The 21360-nt window shown below is 42.2% G+C and overlaps 2 protein-coding genes across 2 annotated transcripts in view; both read right to left on the bottom strand.

Annotated features, from left to right (window-relative positions):
• khdrbs3 (KH domain containing, RNA binding, signal transduction associated 3) overlaps positions 1 to 4520 on the bottom strand; it is a 217957-nt gene extending 213437 nt beyond the window's left edge. Inside the window, exon 1 of the mRNA XM_015974223.3 lies at positions 4094 to 4520. Within this exon, the coding sequence (XP_015829709.1) occupies positions 4094 to 4184 (91 nt within the window). The 5' untranslated portion in view covers positions 4185 to 4520. The remainder of the gene's footprint in view (positions 1 to 4093) is intronic.
• The window catches only part of LOC139073049 (uncharacterized), a 725027-nt gene that overhangs the window by 680043 nt on the left and 23624 nt on the right, over positions 1 to 21360 (bottom strand). The window lies entirely within an intron of this gene.

Below are 21360 nucleotides of genomic sequence, written 5' to 3' on the forward strand. Positions count from 1 at the left end.
TTGTGAAAGGAGAAACTGACAGCCAACTGAGAAGATGATCGGTTTTATTGTGAACTTCTTCCAAACATGACTGAGACATTAGAACCTATTGTACCTTTAATGATTGGCTGTTATTATATGGACGTTTGATCAACCCATTCTCATTTAACCATCAAAGAAAAGTCATTTGGAGATCCATATTGCTATCCTTCTATCGCCCAGCCCTGAAATCGTGTCAGTAGTATCCTACAGGGTTTTTCTTAAATCCAGTTGACTTCTAGAGCGTGGCTTAACACTTTTCTCTAGCTTCTCGTGGTTAATTGTGACTGAGCAGAGCTCTCCAAACGGCTCACACTTATCCCGAAAAAACGCTGTCCCAAGCTTTCAACACAATGCCACTTCCCCTCCCAGTAGTCATTTGATCCTGAATGGCCGTCTCTACAGACCTGAGAGTAATCTCATATTTGCTTATCACCAGTTACTCAAGTAACTTGGGCTGTGCTCCTTGCATCCTCTGCCAGTTGCATAATCAAGGCCAGAACTCATCAGCAAGATGACAGAAGAGGAGCTCCATTAAGCTGCATCGTGCTCCATCTGCTGTGTACCAGTGATAACAGTATTTACAGTTCTGGAGATGTGGCGCAGTGTTTCAGCCAAATGCCGTGCACCGCAGAGTTCTGCTTACTTTAGAAAAATGTCATGGATTAATTCTGCTGTTTCTCTGGTATCCAGCGAAAGTCTTCGTCCCTGCAGGAAATTCACAAACTAACTTTATTGGAAGTGTAATCTTAACGAAACTTAAGCATAGAAGATTTTTTTATTTGTTCAGGCAAATATCTTACATTTGTTGTTTTGTAACCGCGCATGCTGCCACTCTCAGACAGTATTGTACACGAGATTGTAAAATGTCACATTCAGATTTTCCTGAATAAATAAGCAGAAAATTCTAGGAATTAGAAAATTACTCATACTTAATAACTTATATGAAAATCCATTATTTACCAATCAAGAAGAACACAGTGAAGTTTGGTGACCTTCCATAAAATGTTGCTCTGCTTCAGTAACTAAATCAGTGTTTATTCTTATTTAATGTATCGTCCTGCTTGTTTTTCAGTCTGTTGAAGAGTTGCGTGTTCTTGAGTTATGAAGCGTACCCTCGCACCTCCTCTTCCTCTTCTTTGCTGCCCTCTGAAGAGTACTTTTCTTCCACGTGAACTTTATGATGACTTTTATTTCACACACATCCAGACTGACACAACTTAATCGCTCTAAAGCAATGAAAATAAATAATTCAGCAAAGCAAACAACTACAACCAAACATAACTCTTCATCTATCACACATTTTCTCTTACATCTTTATCACTGCTGCTCTCTTAAACTTTAATAAGTTAAGTTTGATAAGTTGTGAAATTGGTTCATTGCTGATTAAGTCGTACAAAAATGTGATTTATTTGTGCTTTTGTCATGTTTCACTTTTAAACTGTTTCACAGTCAGAGTAGCTCCACAGTGTGTACGGGGGTGGGCGTTCCTTGAAGCAGCGTATCATCAAGTAAATACCAGCCGGTTAATGAATAGAAATAATTGGTTGCAGAAACACGGTGAATATCTACATGGAGGATCTAAATGATAAGCGAACATTCAGATTCGCTTTTCTATCCAGAAGCAAATTTAAAGTTAAATTATGCTAAGCTTTGCTAGGGTCCATCACAACCCTTTTACGAACCCATGGATGTCTTCAAGCGTATAGTATTTTATTTTAATTGACACGGCAATTCACTCTAAGAAATGAAATCTTGAATTTACCTAACCAAGTTGTTTCCACTGGTTCCACTAAACAAAAACAAATGTTAGTTTATGGATTCTCCGATCTGACTGGAAATCGGGCATAATCACATAATTTTCAAAGGATTGGGAAACGGGGAAATGGTCATTTAACCTGAAAAAACAACAAACAGGTTTTAAAATTCATCCTGAGAGAGATTTACAAATGTTATAACTATGGTCCTGTTTTCATTTCATCAAGTTCTTCTACATTAATATTCTTTGTTTCTTCAACAAAAACAACACCGTAGAGCCCCACAGTTTACGGCAGACAGTAAATAGGCAGTAAGTAACGGGTATTTATATAGGTAAGTAACGTGTATTTATATAGCACCTCTCACAAGTAAAAATACTAAGTGCTTCACAACAAAATCACAAGACCGGAATAGGAGAAACAGATAAAACTAGAGTTACTTGCAGCTGAATCCGTGAGGTCAGAAAGTCGTAGGACTGCAACAGCACGGATGATTTCAGAGGTCCACACAACAACAAGCAGAGGGAAAGACAGCTGCATGTTTCCAAAGACGTCTGTGCTTTCTTTTCTGTTCTGTTTACATCCGCTACGGGGGTTTTAATAGGAAATGGTGTACTTTTAGCTGCAGCTGTTTTATTTTGAAAGATATCCTGATGTTTAACACTCATTTCATGTTTGACTTCCTGTCTGACCCTATCTAAACTGCTGAGTGTGACGTGTTTTGGAAGCGTAGCACATAAAAAATATATGTAATGTGTGTATACTGGCATGGACGTAGTTCTGACTTCAAAAGTGGGGGGGACACAAGGGGCATGAGGACCGGGGGGGGGGGGGGGGGGGGTCTCAGCCTTATAAACAAACTACTTTCTTGACATTTTCCTTCAAGTGTCGCTAAAGCGAATCACCTGTTTCCCTTAAGCCCTAGTTTGACACCAGTATTCCCAGTTCACTGCAGCAACTCGGACAAAAACACGGAGCCAGCCAGCAGTAAAAGATGCGTTAATAAAAAAGAGAAACTGCCGCCTGAAAACATAACATCGGGTTTCACCGTGCTGGAGCCGTGCTGCCACGGTAGCTACAGGTGTTGTGCAGAGAAAAGTGAGCCCGTCGGCCGTGGTGCCGCATGCCGTCCCCGTTGCTGGAACGCGCGTCACTCGATACAGCTGCAAGGACGTAAACAATTTGAAATACGAGCAGCAATGCTACTTTTAAATATTTTCGTAATTTTAACCCTTTTTTAGCAATGTTCCTAAAAAATGTTTTGTGGCAATAATATAAACTTAAAGGACAACTTGGATGTCTTCTCTTTTTTCTTATACCAAATTATTGCTGAAGTATCAGATCGGGAGCAAAGAATGTGACTGGAACATCCCAAACAACAACGTATAACAATGCTTACTCTAGGTTTAGCGGAACCAGTTGACATAACTTGGTGAGAAAATTCAACATTTTATTTCTTAGAGTGTATAAACGATAACAGCAACAGGATCCGGGGATTCAACAGACTTAATTACAGTACCACCAGATTGGTTTAAGTCACTCAAATGGATCCCAAAAAAGCACACGCAAGTACACTTTAAATAATGTTTTGTTGAATTTACTTAACAAATGTATGCCGACTGGTTCCACTAACTCTAGTTACATTAAAATATACAACGTTATATGTGTTATGTTACTCTTTACACATAAGGAACTAGGTCGACATAAGTTGCTTAAGGAAATTTTACATTTCAATGTAGTATTTAATGGTAAAAAATTTAAAAAAAATAAGTGCACATCCAACATGAGAAGCTCAGCAAGGGAGCATCTGGAGAAGGGAACGCAAAACTCTCAGCTTCAAAGCTGGGAGTAGTGGTTTAATCACGGTGGCAGCTCCTCTCTGTGGGTGTGTGTTTGAAAAGTGGCAAACACACGTACCTTCCAATGTGAGTAAAATTATTCCAACACATTTCACACAACTTCTGCATGTTTCACTGGTGCTATTAAACCAGTCAGGGGATATATTTACTATAAATGATTACATTAACTGCCCCAACTCACCGGAATTAGGAAAAAATGATTTTAACCAAATTAGGTGGTAGAATTTGACCTAAAATAAATATGTCCTAATTGTCATATGATGTATTTGACCTGTTTGAGAATGTTTTCTGAACATAGAGCGATTACACTTAAATCTGTCTAAAGTGTGACTAATTTACTAGAAGAACCACAAACATCTTATTTCTGGAGCAGAATTATAACCTAAAATCCGTTCAGCCCGACCACTGTAATCGAACAAAAAGGGTGTTTATCACCAGGATTTGATCACGGACGTTTACCCTGATCCAGCAGCCGCAGGGAGTGCTGAAAAGACGGATCCAGTGTGTCCTTCTCTGCCAAAAGCTCCGGCAAGTACTTTTCCATTTCCATCTCGCCCTCGGCTTCGGGGCTCCAGACTCGGGTGCGCGTCAGGTGAAAGTCAGAAACGCGGGGAGAGAAAAAATGAACAAAAATTAAAAAATATTGAGCAAAAGTTACCCAGCGTCCAGAAGCTTCCAGTCGTGCGTGTTTCTGTGGAGCAACAACAATAATGTCATTCGAGCTCGCGCTACGGACGCATCCCACGGTCCTCGCGGAGCTCGGGCGCGCGCAGAGAACTGTTGGGACACGGGCGCAGGTTTAATTCCGTAAAAAGTGCCGCTGAGCCAGGACGCAGCTCCTCTCCTCTTTGGGTCCCCTGGATTATTGAGGATCCCTCTGAGATGTCCCCGGCAAGCGAGAAGGAGGCGGGGCCACGCGCAGCAGCTATAGGCGGTCACTGTTTCCGCAATTAGCCTGTAACAATAATAATAACAATAATAATAATAATAATTATTATTATTATTGTTATTATTATTATTCAAGAAGTTCAGAGAGTTTTAAATAGGTCAAAAATAATCTCACCTGATTAAACAATTACATTTTTAAAATATGGGAAACAAAGAAATAACAGCAACTTTTTCATTATTTCATACATTTATGGGAAAGAAACTATCTTGAGGAATCAAGAATTATTTATGCAGCACGAGAGCATGAGTTAAACTAAATTAATAAAGCTGCACTTTGAAAAGAGGACCCAAAAGGCATGGGGTACATGATAATACAATATCTTATGTAGTACTTTAGTGGTGCATATCTAATACTGTGCAACATTTAATGTAATTGGGTTCTGTCTAGAAAGCAGGCTGGTGGGAGTCTGATTTAATCAGATGCAGATGTTGAAGGCTAGAAGATACTGTTTTGTTTTTAGTTGTTTTTCTATCTAGAAACAATTTCCATCCATCCATTTTCATCCACTTATCCGGAGTCGGGTCGCGGGGGCAGTAGCCTAAGGTGAGAGGCCCAATCTTCCCTCTCCCCAGCCACTTGGGCCAGCTCCTCCGGGGGAATCCCAAGGCGTTCCCTGGCCAGGTGAGAGACATAGTCGCTCCACCGTGTCCTGGGTCTACCTTTAGGTCTCCTCCCAGTTGGAAGTGCCTGGAAAACCTCACCAGGGAGGCGTCCAGGAGGCATCCTGACCAGATGCCCGAGCCACCTCAACTGGCTCCTCTCGATGTGGAGGAGCAGCGGGTCTACTCCGAGTCCCTCCCGGATGACCGAGCTTCTCACCCTATCTCTAAGGGAGAGCCCAGCCACTCTTCGGAGAAAACTCATTTCGGCCGTTTGTATCCGCGATCTCGTTCTTTCGGTCACTACTAGGGTTGGGCATCGTTTGATATTGAACAATTCAGATTCTGATTCCAATTCCAATTCCTTGTTTCGATTCCGGTTCCTATCAATTCCCGATTCCGATTCTTTCAAGACACGACAAGCTTTACATGAGCCAGCTAACCACAGGTCCTACTTGATGAAATAATCTTAACTTCAACATGAATTTTAACTCTATGAACAACAACATCACCTTCATTTAGACGCAAACATGTTTTGGAGACAAAAGAAGACGACTTGCAGCACAACCAGTGTGTTTGTTTCTGACCACAACCAAAGTCTGGAAGAAGCCTCTGGGATGAGAGGCTAAATGTCTCCAACATATCCAGAAACGTCCAGCTGTTTTCAGCTGGAACTCTCAGGATGATCATGTCCAGGATGACGGAGAACTACACCTCCATGCTGCAGCAGCGCTCAGTCACAACAGGAAGTTAGATGTAGCTGCTGTCAGTAACAAGCTAACAGATTCAAACATTAAAACTCTCAACACACACACACACACACGAGTGTTGGTGAGCAGCTGTGTCTGACTGCTGACGCTCCGTGTGTGTTGTTATTTCTGCAGTGAGACAAACTCGCCTCACACCGTCCAGAGTTTGTTCTTTAAAGCTTCTATTAAATCCACCGTGTTGACGTATTTGAACAAGTTTCCTCTACGCTGCAGGAGTTAAAGTTTACATTACTGAGTAAAGGTTCAGCAGATGGTTTGTTTATATTTGGCCGCTGCGCGGCCGTGGGGGGAGCTGCACACACACAGCTGTGATCAGCTCTGAAAAGTTGATCACAAATTGCAGATCACGTTTATTTTTCACGGAGATCGGCCGCGGACTCCTCCTCCGTCGGCATTCTAGAAATCGAAACTAGGAATAGAAATAAAAAACTGAACAATTCCGGGAAAAACTAACAGTTGGAACCGGTTCCAATCGATGCTCGATGCCCAACCCTAGAAAGCTCATGACCATAGGTGAGGGTAGGAACGTAGATCGACCGGTAAATCAATAGCTTCACCTTCTGACTCAGCTCTCTCTTCACCACAAACCGGTACAACGCCTGCATCCAGGCCGGATTAACCATACGGGCAACTGGGCAATTACCAGAGGCCCACGAACTCTAAAGGGCCCAGGGCAGCAAGGGCACGAGCAAAATACTGTATCTGTAATCTCCCGCTTTATATTAAACTAGGGTGAACATACAATTCAAGTTTAATACAATTCAATTTTATTTATAAAGCGCCAAATCACGACAAGAGTCGTCTCAAGGCACTTCACATAATAAACATTCCAATTCACAGTTCATTAAGCCAATCAGAAAGAATGTTTCCTATATAAGGAACCCAGCAAATTGCATCAAGTCACTGACTAGTGTCAGTGACTATACAGCAATCCTCATACTAAGCAAGCATGCAGCGACAGTGGAGAGGAAAACTCCCTTTTAACAGGAAGAAACCTCCAGAGAATCCTGGCTCAGTATAAGCAGCCATCCTCCACGACTCACTGGGGATGGAGAAGACAGAGCAGGCACACACACACGCACGCACTCCCGCACACACGCTCACACACGCTCACACACACACACACACACACACACACACACACACAAAGACTAGTAATGTGTCTATAGTTATATTGTGATGTCTTAGTAAATATTGTATTTGGTGAGAGATAAACTTTATTGTATTTATCCTAGTGGATCTATAATTAAACGGATAAACTAGTAGTAGCACATCCAATGTCAAGGAAAGTAAAATGTTATTATCAGGAGAGGGAGAATGTTTAAGTGGTTAGCAGCAGTCTGCTAGACGATGGCCCCCTCCATGAGGCCACCACAGCTCAGCAGAACATCGTTGTAGCTTCTTCTGGGGAGAAAAACACTTAGAGAAAAAAATAAAGTTAACAGCTGAAATTGCAGAAAATAGTACAGTTAAAGAGCAGATAGTAGAAGAAAGCAGTAGAGTGTGGAAAGTGGTCAGTGTGTCCTCCAGCAGTCTAAGCCTATAGCAGCATAACTACAGAGATAACTCTGGATAATCTATCCTATTTAGATGGAGGCATGTTGGAGGCAGGGCAAGGGAGAGCCGTCTTTACCGACTGTACACTCCACCTCCCTGTACTCCCCCACTTGTCCAGATTTAGGCTAACATCAGATTTTAACCATAGGCCCTATCAAATAAAAATGTTTTAAGCCTAGTCTTAAAAGTAGACAAAGTGTCTGCCTCACGGACTAAGGCTGGGAGCTGGTTCCACAGGAGAGGAGCCTGATAACTAAAAGATCTGCCTCCCATCCTAATTTTAGATATTCTGGGAACCACCAGTAGACCTGCAGTCTGAGAGCGAAGTGCTCGGTTAGGAACGTATGGAACAATCAGATCACTGATGTATGATGGAGCTTGATTATTAAGAGCTTTATATGTGAGAAGAAGGATCTTAAAATCTATTCTGAATTTAACAGGTAGCCAATGTAGGGAAGCTAAGACAGGAGAGATATGATCTCTCTTTTTAATTCTCATCAGAACTCTAGCTGCAGCATTTTGGACAAGCTGAAGACTTTTAACTACATTCTGTGGGATTCCTGAGAGTAATGGATTACAGTAATCCAGTCTTGATGTAATAAATGCATGAACTAGTTTTTTAGCATCACTCCTGGAAAGGATGCTTCTAATCTTAGCAATATTTCGAAGGTGGAAAAAGGAAATCCTACAAACCTGTTTAACCTGGGATTTGAATGACATGTCCTGGTCAAAAATAACACCAAGGTTCCTTACTTTGTTCTCGGAGATTAATGTAGAGAAATAGAGTGATGTAACTATCTAGAGTTGTATTTTAATATACTGTAAGTAGATCACTTGTTATAATCAGAAGATGGGCTGTTTTTATCATCAGGGAGTTTAATTAAACACTCTGTATTGACTTTGAGACAAGAAAAGAGAGAGAGTTGGGATCGTTTAAGAATCTTTAATTTCTTAATTATAAATTCTTAACAATCTACCAGGACTAACTCTGTGATGGATGAAAATGGATTTGGATGTTGTGTTGGTGCGTGTGTGTGTGTTTTGTTCAGGATCTTTAGGCTGACGTCATTGAATCTGGTAGTCTGATTGTTATGACTAGATATCACGAGGCTTATAAAGTGATGACATGAGCTGCTATTTTGCCGTGTACGTACCCAGTGGGGGGGGCCTCCCAGGTAGATCAGGAAATGCCAGGTCTGAAGACCTCGGATTAGCGCTGGAGCTGTTCGAAACAGCGATCGCAGCGTTTCAAAGCCCGTCTGAAGGGTCGACCCCGGTACCATCGGCAGCGTCAGCTAGTGGTCTTATTTTGAAAGGATGTCGTCTGGTTGTTAAACGACGAAAATCTCCAACTTCACAGTTCTTAGTTTAAAGAGCAAGTCAACCCCTACCAGATTCTAACTCCACTCCCACTTCCTGTTTGAAAAATGCAACAAATGCTGTTGCCTGGCAGACCGAGAGGGCGGAGCTGCTAACAAATACACACACAGGCTCACGACAACATTGTGACATCATAATGTACCAGTTTACATCATAGCATACCTCTTAGCCAATAGCTGTGGTAGATTAAAATTAGAATACAGTGCAGAGTTTTTACCTGACAACGGCACAACACTGCCAGTTTTAGGCAGAATATTTAAATTTTAACTAAGATGCACTGAAGTGCCAAATTATTGACGACACATGTCTGCAGCACGATTAGACACTCGTTTATTTAGTTTATCAGCAAAAAAAAAAGTTTATTTGGGGGTGACTTGCTCTTTAAAGAAGAAAACACATCTGGCCAGGCTGTGCCTCTCTTTGGGATGACGGTGAATAGAACTGAAGTCAAAATGGAACTGAGCTTAAAATGGCGTTGCCTTGTTTTCTATCTCTGAATTGTTGATAAGTTTCAGTAAACGGGATAGGACATTTTAAGTCAACAAGCCAGATTCTCTTGCGGCAGCCGAAAGCTTTGATTGGTTGGAACAATGTGTCATGCGTTTCTATGGAGATGAGGGTCAGTCTGTCTGTGCAATAGTCCTGTTTTCATTAAACATAAATCATGACATATTTATTCCACAGATCATTCACTTGATTATTATTGATCAACATCTGTTTCGACTAGCTTTAATCACAAATTAAGTACTTTGATTATTGAAAAGCGTTCTTCTTCTCCTTCTGGCTCTTCTCCTGGAATGTAAACAGTCTGAGGAACACCCGACCTCGGCGTTTCCTACACGGGTGTTACTGTGTACAGGGGCAGCTGTGTGGAGCTGAAAATAATGAACTTCATAACGTTACATTAATGTAATGCCATTCAGGTCAGGTGATTGGCTAAGCAATTTCCTTTTCTGGATTTCTGGTCCAAAGATGAGAACTTCCGTCTTGTCTTGATTTAAAAGCAAAAAGTTTAGAGTCATCCAATTTTTTATGTCCTCAAGACAAGCCTGTAATCTACCCAACCGATTAGGTTCATCAGGGTTAATGGATAAATATAACTGAGTATCGTCAGCATAACAGTGGAAGTTTATCCCATGCTGTCTAATGATTTTACCAATTGGGAGCATTTATATAGTAAAAAGAATTTTTCCAAGCACTGAACCCTGTGGTACTCCGCAAGTAACCCTGGAGTATGAAGACGATTTGTCATGTACATTTACAAAATGAAATCTGTCAGACAGGTAGGATTTAAACCAGCCTAGCGCTGTTCCTTTGATCCCTACAACATGTTCAAGCCTTTCTAAAAGAACAATGTGATCAACTGTGTCAAAGGCAGCACTGAGATCTAACAAGACTAGAACAGACACAAGATTCTTATCTGAGGCCATGAGAATATCATTTGTAACTCTCACTAATGCAGTTTCAGTGCTGTGATACTCTCTAAAACCAGACTGAAATTCCTCAAACAGAGCATTAGTGTTTAAATGCTCACATTCTTGGATGGCCACTATTTTCTCCAGGACTTTAGATAAAAATGGAATGTTAGATATTGGTCTATAATTCATTGGGTCATCTGGATCCAGAGAAGGCTTCTTAAGTGAAGGTTTGATTACAGCAACCTTAAAATCCTGTGTTACATACCCATTTACTAAGGATAGATTGATTATATTTAGAATGGGGGCAGTAACCAAAGGAAATGCTTCTTTAAATAATTTGGTTTGGATTGGATCCAAAATGCAAGTTGAAGGTTTAGATGAAGCTAATATTTTTGATAACTCTGAAAGCTCAACTGGATCAAAACGGTTCAAACACAGATGAGGTTCTACAGTCACCTCAGATGCTGCCTCACTTACTGAGGAAGAAGAAATCGCATTAGGGAGGATGCTAAAGATTTTGTTTCTAATAGAATTAATTTTACTTGTAAAAAACCCCATGAAGTCATTGCTGCTGAGGGCTAAGGGAATAGATGGCTCAGAGCTATGATTCTGTGTAAGTTTAGCAACTGTACTGAAAAGAAATTTAGGATTATGCTTATTCTCCTCAATTAGTGCTGAGAAATAAGCAGTTCTAGTTTGTCGAAGCTTATTTTTATAAAGCACAAGACTATTTTTCCAGGATAGGTAGGCCTCCTCATGGTGCGTAGAGTGCCATGTTCTCTCCAATTTCCTAGAGTTTTGTTTTAAGGCTCGTAAATGAGAATTAAACCAGGGAGCCAACTTCCAGTGCCTAATTACCTTCTTTTTTAAAGGGGCAAAATCATCTAATGCCACTCGTAAAGAGGAATTAACACGATGAACTAAGGCATCAATTTGTGGGGGGCTAGAACTGAAAATATTGCCCTCTGCTACGTTCCTCTGAGATGCTGAGGACAGTAAAGATGGAACAGTTGATTTAAAAGACACAACTGCGTTGTCAGATAGAGACCGACTATAGTGAAATTTACTTTCATGTCTCGAGAACTCAGTTATAAAAAACTCAAAGGTTATCAGAAAGTGGTCCGAGAGGACTGGATTATGTGGAAAGATTGTTATTTCCTCACACTCAATGCCATAAGTCAGCACAAGGTCTAATGTATGATGGCAGGAGTGGGTGGAGCTATGTATTCTTTGAGTAAAACTGATTGAGTCTAAGATATTACTAAAGGCTACATTGAGGCTATCATTTTCAATGTCCACATGAATGTTGAAATCCCCCACTACAATGACCTTATCAGTATTTAGCACCATATCAGATAAAAAATCAGAGATCTGATCTAAAAACTCAGAGTAAGGGCCTGGTGGACGATGTAAAACTACACACAAGAGTGGTTTTACAGTTTTGCTATCTGCATTAGGAAAACTAAGAATAAGATGTTCAAACGAACTGTAACTATTAATCTGTAAGGGACTGATTAATAAGTCCGAATGAAAAATGGTTGCTACTCCTCCTCCTCGCCCTGTACTTTGAGCAATATGATGATTTAAATAATTTGAAGGAGTCGACTCGTTTAAGCTAACATAGTCCTCTTGCTGCAGCCAGGATTCTGTGAGAGAGAGCAAAGAGATCTGATTATCGCAAATCAAGTCATTAACTAACAAAGTCTTAGAAAAAATGGATCTAATGTTCAACAACCCACATTTAATTTTTCTAGTTTTCTGCTCAGTTGAATTTGTTCTAATATTTATGAGATTTCCATGATTTGCTTTATTAAGTCTGATATTTAATCTGTGTGGTTTTGGCCATGGGCAGGACACTGTCTCTATGGGGTACTGGGTGGGTAACAGTACAGAAGTTGCAGAGGGGTGGGTTAAACTACGACTCTGCTTCCTGGTCTGGACCCTGGGTTGTCATGAAGGACTAATAATACTGGCCATGTTCCTAGAAAGAAGAGCTGCTCCATCCAAAGAGGGATGGATGCCGTCTCTCCGCATCAGACCAGGTTTTCCCCAAAAAGTTTTCCAGTTATCAATGTAGCCCACGTTGTTTTCAGGACACCACCTAGACAGCCAGCGGTTGAAGGACAGCATGCGGCTAAACATGTCGTCACTGGTCCGATCAGGCAGGGGGCCAGAGAAAATTACGGAGTCCGACATTGTTTTGGCAAACTTACACACCGAAGCAACATTAATTTTAGTGACCTCCGATTGGCGTAACCGGGTGTCGTTACCGCCAGCGTGAATAACAATCTTACTGTATTTACGCTTATCCTTAGCCAGCAGTTTCAGATAAGATTTAATGTCGCCCGCTCTGGCCCCAGGTAAACATTTAACTGTGGTTGCTGGAGCCTCTAATGCCACGTTTCTGACTATGGAGCTGCCAATTATCAGAGTCAGCTTGTCAGTGGGTGCGTCACTGAGCGGGGAAAATCTATTAGAAACGTGGACGTGTTGGTGGTGGCCCACGGGCTGGGTTCTATGCTTCCTGCGTACCACCACCCAGCCGGCCTGAGGTCCCGGCTGCTCGGGTTCTGCTGGAGGACCGCTATGGGGCGGCTCTGAGCTAGTTAGCCCCGTGCTAGCTAAGTAGCTACGGCTGTTTACGGGTTTTTCAACAGCGCGGAGCCGGGACTCCAATTCCGACACCCTCGCCTCCAAAGCTACAAAAATGCTACATTTATTACACGTACCATTATCACTAAAGGAGGCAGAGGAGTAACTAAACATCTGACACAGAGAGCAAGAGATAGGAGACGGAGAAGCAGAGACAGAAGTAGCCAGTGGCGGCTGGTGAAAAATATTTTTGGTGGGGCTGTGCTATTTTTTTATTTTTAAACAAACTTGTGCTTTCTGAGCTTTGTGCACAACTTCACTATTTCCTGAATTAAGCACAGCTCTTTTATTTCCTGTCTTACATCATTGGACAAACTGATTAATCCAGGTGTGTCTGACTATTGGCATGCTGCCTTGCAGACCAAGGTTGAAAAATACTGCATTAAATTGCACATAAAATAACACGACCATAAATGGTAAATAGGCAATGCAAGAAGCAAGTAACAAAAATATTTTGTTTAATTTCAACATTTGAGTGAACACGAAAAATTATGAGCAGGTCACTGTTACAGTAATGGTAGTAAACACTACTTAGACAAAATTCCAGAAATTTACACAGTTAAATATTTCTGGAGTGTTGTGCCAAGGTCAACTTTATACAAAGATCAAGTGGATGCATTTGTGTGTGTGTGTGTGTGTGTGTGTGTGTGTGTGTGTGTGTGTGTGTGTGTGTGTGTGTGTGTGTGTGTGTGTGTGTGTGTGTGTGTGTGTGTGTGTGTGATACCTCATTTGTACAGAAATTTTGCCCTTCTGTCCTTCTGAGTGGCAAAGCTCTCGATTAGCTTTTTATTGAAGTCAGGAATGTTTGTGACAAGCTTGTTTTTCCATGGAGAGCATGGCAAGAGCATTCAGCCCATCCTGTGTCATGGTGTTCCTCAGGAAAGTCTTAATCCTCTTTAAAGTAGAAAAGCACCTTTCTGATTCGGCTGTGGTCATGGGTGTGGTGACAAGAATCTTCTTTTGCATGGCTCAGGATGGTGTCACATACCTGTCATATGATGAATAAAAAACAACAGATAAGTACATAGGAAACACTTTCATAGGAAATAATGTCATCAGTATCCTCTTACAAATGTCATATTTCCCAGTTTTTGGGACAATAAAACATTTCTGATTCTCAATCAGATGTTTTAACATTTGAGGTAAAAACATCTGATTGAGAATCAGAAATGTTTAATTGTCCCAAAAGCTGGGAAATTTGTTTGCTGCAGCAGAAGTGTAACAAGTAAACTGGAATCAGATTGATGTATGTACAAATTTACATGAAATACACATTTACGTGATTAAATATGTATAATAGGTATGTGTGTTGAAATTAGTTTTTACAGTTATTGCACATTAAACATGTTATTAAACAAATGTCCCGGTTTGTGGGACAACCAAGGATTTCTGATTCTGATTGTCTTGTTCACAGAAATGTAATGTACAGCTTACCTCTGCACCCAGCTGCTGTTGTTCCCTGCATGGCAACGTTAGCTCTGCTGCCTAGCATGGCTAGTTTCACCGTGTTGTTGTCCACGTGTGCCCGGGATGACTCGTGTTTCTTCACCTTCTCAGAAAAATGTTTCATGTCTGCAACTCCTGACTCATCCATGCCTTATCTGTCCCAGCCGTTTTGAATAACAAACACGGAAAGCAAAATAACGCATTAGCGTGATTGCTGAGATCCGGTCTCCATGCTGGTTGTAGTCACCGGCGGCGTCCATGTTACATCTGCGTCACGACCAAAAACGACTCTGCCGAGTTCTACCGAACACCAACGAATCCTTTGGCGGTAGCTCCATCGCCCATCATGCTTCTGAAACGTTCTGAAACAACGTCGACGCTGATTGGATACATTCCCATTCCTACCCTTTGATTTTCTTGTCAGCAATTGGACAGCTGGTCTCGTCCTGTTTGGGCGATTGAAAAACAGCACACAGCCTCCACCGCTCGGCAGAGATCGGCAGAGACCGGCAGAGACCAATATATATATATATATATATATATATATATATATATATATATGATTTATTTTTGTTACAAAACACACAATTAACTTAGAATATGTGATTATTGTTAATTTTATTTATTTATTTTTTTTAAATAAAAATTAAAAACACGGAAAAACTGGGAGGGCGGCGCCCTATCGCCCTCTACTGGCCAGCCGCCACTGGAAGTAGCCATAGCCGTGCTGAGGCTAAGCTAACTGGACGAGCAAACTGTTCAACACCAAATAAACTGCGTGCAAACTCAAATGGTTCCCTAAAAGCTTGGTGGAACAACAGAAAATGTGTGTTTTAGTGTGCTTTTGTGCTACAATAACTCAGAGATATCCTAGTACAGAGAAATTAAATCAGTTTTAGCGAGCCCCAAACTCCAAACAGCTACACGTAGTGCAACACTGAAAACAGGAAACAGGAAACGCCTTACCGCCAGGTGCAGCCAATCCTGGAGTCGTCCTCTTTTCCCCAGACGTGTCCACTTTTCACTCTCTGTCCGAGCGTCCGGGGGGGTCTTGTATTGATGAAAATGTCCGGCTTTTCATCCAGGAGCAGGGATCGAATTATGGGGAGCTGGATATCCTACACATCCAGGGGAGCCGGAAAAAAGTTTTCTACCTGTATTACATCATTTATGGACTCTTTTGAGCAGAGAACACATATAGCGATGATCTTTGTTGCACAGCACTCCAGGCTGCTGCGTCCAGCCAGGGGCGGAGCTTGATATGTGCAACATGTGCGGCCGAACAGGGTGGCAGTCTGCAAGGGGCGGCATTTAATTTCCTTTTTTTTTTCTTCTAAAAAAATTTTTTTTTAGCATCAACCAATACATAAACAAAACATAGAAATCGCATGTTCTTAATAATAATAGTGATGATAATAATATTTCTGTAATAAAAGCACAACAAAGTGTAACCCATATCAACTACTCCCTGTCACATGACCCACGTCAGCTGATGTGAGGTCCCTCTCCTGATTGGCTCCTTCCACGTTGCGGCAACCATGAAAGCTGGCTGTGGGGGAATACTTCTGGGCTCGACTCCTTCTGTGGCTGTAAGCTTGTTGCTTGTAGAACGGCGTTGGAAAACAAAGCATTTTTCTCCCCTCAATTCATTTATACACTCATTTTACCTCAGCGGTAAGTGTTCTTAACATCTACCAATAACACCCTTTTACTTGTCAGTGACCAGTCGATCGTTTTCGCTATAAAAAATGACCTTGTTCGGCGGAGTTCCCACCGCGAGCAGAACTCCGGTTCACTTTTATTTACTTAAGCACTTTAATGGGCTTAACTTGTAACCAAGAGCAATCGAATGATTTTTGTTATGTGTTGCCTTGAATTCGGCTATGCTGTCTGTCAGACAGTTGTTTTCCTTTATTGTTGTTTTTGTATTTGTTTGTAGCAAACGCTACTGGAATGTATAGATTGAGCTACGTAGCCAAGATGATTAATAACTGACCTGTTGTACATTCGTGATATGTTTACCGGTAAACTGAATAGAACTTGACGTGCTAATGAACGTTTCTCTGGCCTACAGGTCAGGTTTTTTTTCCCCATGTTGAACTGATCTTCTTCATATTGAAGTGGCGAGCTGGTAGGACCATTCTTTCTTTTTGGAATCGGGAAATGAGCTATTATTTACCCCATGAAAAACGGAGCGGCAGCGGGCCGCTGGAGGTGCCCTGCTAGTAAGATCCCGTTTAAACTGTAAACTGCCATAAAATAAAAACTATAATAGCTAGAGCGGTCTTTTTTTAGCTGAAAGTTGAGACTCTGGCCTTTCAGCACATCTGTACTGTACAAGTCGATGATGCCATCATGTTGCGTTAAGTGTGTCTATTTCAGTAGAACTTTGACAAGTGGTGAGAAGGTGGCCAGGAGCTGGATGTTGTATTCAGTTAGCAAACGTTGTTATATATACACTCCACGCAATTTGAAACAAAGTTGTAGGTGTAATGTTTTTTCTTGTGTGTGTGTGTGTGTGTGGGGGGGGGGGGGGGGGTCACAGGGGGATCTCGCACAGGGCACCATTTAGGCCAGCTCTGCCTCTGCGTCCAGCACACGGTCCATTCTCAAAGTGGCGCAACCAAAAAACTATAATTAACACACGATCGTTCATGTCCACGCATGTTCTCTACTTTCTGTCTTATTTGTGCCTGAAGCGCTCTGCTACTGCGGAGCTCATCACCTGTGCTGCGGTGACTCCACCTCACTGACGCAGCATCGAAACGTGCTCTCTGCTTTGCGGTCAGGAGATCCCTTTGATCTGCTCAGAAGTAACTGATGAGGTGAAAAAGTAAAAATCCAGGCAGCAGTTTTTCTGGAGAGTTTAGAGGAGATGCAGGAAGATGAGAGACAGACAGGACAGGAAAATAGTTAAATAAAAACAAGAAAACAAAACAAAGTGTTGAAAAGTAAAATGTAGGTAGATTTATCTCCACTACGTGTTTCTACCTGTATAAAACAATAAGTTACACACATGTAATATTTATACATCTGATACAATTCAGGTCACCTTCAAAACTCAGTCACACACCAAGGGACGTTTCAAGGCATTTTGGGGGCCAAGGCAAAATGCCCCCCCAACTGGGCTCCCCAGAAGCCTCTGTGTAATTCATACCCTCTCCAGTAGTGTTAGTTATACGGTGTTTATAAAAGCCCCTCAGACATTACTGACATGTTCTAATATTATCAGATGAAAAACTAAATTATCAGACACGCTGTCTCATCTGCTGCTTTTCTAAACTTGCAAAAAGTAACAAAACCATTTGAAAGCCACTATTTGTGGATTCTCTGAAAGTTTCCATGGAGTGTGTGACAACTTATTTTTTCATTGATCCTATCGTCTAATCTCACAGCTGAAACAAGCATCCTTAATAATCTGTGCACAGGAAGCTTACCGATGCTGTAGTAAAACAAAAGGTATAATAATTTATTATTAATAAAACCTTGTTGCAGCACTAAAGCAGAAAAATGAGATTTTGCACTAAATATGCAAAATATTTACATATGAATTGTTTTAGAGCCCTTTTATTGGTAGAATCTGATATTAATTTAGTTCTTACAAAAAATGGGTCCCAACATGGTTTGTGTGGCGTTGCCATAGTGTGACGTCATAGGCACAGATCCCCTGTCCTCTTGTTTGGAAATGGAAATATGGTCACCCTACATTAAACAAACTGTCCACCCGGGCTTTTGCGCTGCACAGAGATGCTTCGCTGCCTATGACTGAACGTCAGTTGAGAGTCAGTCTCATGCAGACTGACCAATGAAGCGAGGGCCTCAAGTTAAGACCCTCTCCTCATTGGTCAGTCCACACGAGGTGGGTCAAAGGTTACCCTGAGCGGGTTACGTGTTGTCAGGCATTCAAGTATTGAGTATATTTATTGCATATTACAGTAAAATATTCTGTATGTGACCATATTATGGTGATCCTTGGGTCGTGATGATGGAGCCCTTTAACATTGTTGCCCAGGGTACAACTGCAGGTGCAGCACCAATCCGCCTATCGATCTCACGCTCCAGTTTTCCCTCACTCGTGAACAAGACCCCGAGATACTTAAACTCCTCCACTTGGGGCAGGACCCCATCCCTGACCTGGAGAAGGCATTCTACCCTTTTCTGAATCAAGACCATGGTCTCAGATTTAGAGGAGCTGATTCTCATCCCAGCTGCTTCACACTCTGCTGCAAACCGCTCCAGCGAAAGCTGAAGATCACGTTCTGATGAAGCCAACAGGACCACATCATCTGCAAAAAGCAGAGACCTGATCCTCAGGGCACCAAAACCTCCACACCTTGGCTGCGCGTCCATAAAGGATATGAACAGAATCGGTGAGAAAGGGCAGCCTTGAGTCCAACTTTCACTGGGAACGAGCCCAACTTACTGCCGGCAATGCGGACCAAGCTCTGACACCGGTCATACAGGGACCTAAAAGCCCGTATCAGAGGGCCTGGTACCCCATACTCCCGGAGTACCCCCCCCCCCCCCAGGGCCCCCCGAGGGACAGGGTCAAACGCCTTCTCCAAATCCACAAAACACATGTCGACTGGTTGGGCAAATTCCCACGCACCCTCCAGTATCCCCCTAAGGGAATTGAGCTGGTCCAGTGTTCCACGGTCAGGACGAGAACCACATTGTTCCTCCTGAATCTGAGGTTCAACATTCTGACGGACCCTCCTCTCCAGAACCGCTGAATATACCTTACTAGGAAGGCTCAGGAGTGTGATCCCCTGTAGTTGGAACACACCCTGCGGCCCCCCTTTTTAAATAAGGGGACCACCACCCCGGTCTTGCAGTCCAGTGGGACTGCCCCCGATGTCCACGGGATATTGCAGAGCCACTTCAGCCAACACAGCCCCACAACATCCAGAGCCTTAAGGAACTCTGGGCAGATCTCATCTACCCCTGGAGCCTTGCCACAGAGGAGCTTTTTAACCATCTCAGTGACCTCAGCACCAGAGATTTGAGAGGCCAATCAAAAGTCCCCAGACTCTGCTTCCTCACCGGAAGACGTGTCGGTGGGATTGAGGAGGTCTTCAAAGTATTCTGCCCACCAATCTACAACGTCCTGAGTAGAGGTCAGCAGCATAACGTCCCCACTAAAGAGCTCCAGGAGTTGACGTCACTTCTCCCGGCATTCAAATCGAAACGGTGCCATATTGGCAGGCAGAAGCCCGCAGCTGGACTATTTGTTATTGTCAGAAAACTCAATCAAACCGGAAATATGGTAGATTCCTGTTGTGCCCCAGGATGCAGAACAGACGCGGACGACATGAGGAATGAGCCATCTACAGGATTCCCCAAGATCCGGAGCGCCGCAAACGTTGGATCATTGTAATAAAACGCGCTAGTGACCAGGCTAAAATGAAACTGTGGGATCCCGAGAGTAAAGGTTTTCACTTATGCAGCGACCGCTTCATATCAGGTACTTAAACCAACGTTACCTCAACTGTGTATGGTATTTATTTTAAATGCTTTTATTACGATTCTTAGTGGGCTTCCTAAACTTATTTTGGCGTGGCTTTTTCTGTCTTATTACTCATAGCAACAAGTAAACATCACCTAAAACGTTGCCTCGTGAGTTCTGCGTGCTGCCGTTTATGTGTTTTATGATTAGGGATGCACCGATGGATCGGCATTTGATCGTAATCGGCCGATAGTGCCCCTGTCGGTTTTGTTCGGAGTTTTCAAAATGGATCAAATCAGACCGATCAGGTAGGGTTGTCACGGTAACCAGTGTAGCGGTAAACCCCGGTAAAAAAAAAAAAAGGTTGACGATAATAATAACCGTCTTGTTTTTAAAAAAAACTATATTATCTTGGTGGATTACCGTGGCTGTGGTGTAGGCGCGGTGACCCTTACCAGCCACCGTATCATCTGCTGAAGTTGCAGGACCGGCGGCACATGCTCACTTTGTTGTTTACAACCAAAACTTTCTTGAAGCTAAAGCTGAAATAATGGCCAAAGGAGGAGACGGCAGCGCTCAGGAGGATATTTTTTATCCCTCAAAGAAGACAAAGTGGGAAGTACGGGCATCTTTTGGATATGTGAAGAATGCCGAGGGACAGTTGATAGAAGACGGCTATCCTGTTTGCAGCACGAGCAGAAAAAGTGTCTGTGAAAGGCAGCAACGCTTCAAATCTCATGACACATCTGCGTGACCATCACTCACAACTCTACAGTCAACGCAAGGCAAGCTAACGTTAGCGTTTTAGCTAAAATGCGTGATCCGAGGATTTGGGTTGAGGGAGAATGCAACGAGTCGCTATATAAAGCAGCCGCAGCGCCGCTACCTGCATATAAACCGTGTCGCGGACACCGCCATGTTGAAATGACGCTATGCATTACGGGGCTCCCAGGGGCAGATAAGAGTTGGTCTCTCTCCGAGAATAATTATGAATTTAACAATGATTACTGCTTGATACATTTTCCCATATCTGCAAAGCTCACTGGAAGGACACAAACCGAGGACGATATTTTCCTGATATAGGGTTTATTACTCAAGTAAGGGTAAAAAGTATCTGATTAGAAGGCTACTTGAGTACTGAGTATCATCTGGTCTAATATTTTAAAATGATGACATCAAACAGACATAAAATATGAAGTTATGGGCAAATATTGGTATTTTAAAGACTAAAGGGGAAACATGTAAACAAATAAACAACATAATTACAAAATAACACATTTTAGGCTAAATTTAGCCACAAACTGAGGACAATATTTCCTGACATACAGGGTTTGTTTAATTGTGTGAAAATGTAGCACGTTTAAAAAAAATACCGCGATAATACCGAAAACCGTGGTAATTTTGGTCACAATAACCGTGAGGTTAAATTTTCACACCATGACAACCTTAGTACAGACCATTTTAGATTAGGTTACATTTCCTTTATTCCCAGATTATGTAGTTTGTATC

This window comes from Nothobranchius furzeri, chromosome 11, assembly GCF_043380555.1.
Source record: "Nothobranchius furzeri strain GRZ-AD chromosome 11, NfurGRZ-RIMD1, whole genome shotgun sequence".
Classification (NCBI taxonomy): Eukaryota; Metazoa; Chordata; class Actinopteri; order Cyprinodontiformes; family Nothobranchiidae; genus Nothobranchius; species Nothobranchius furzeri.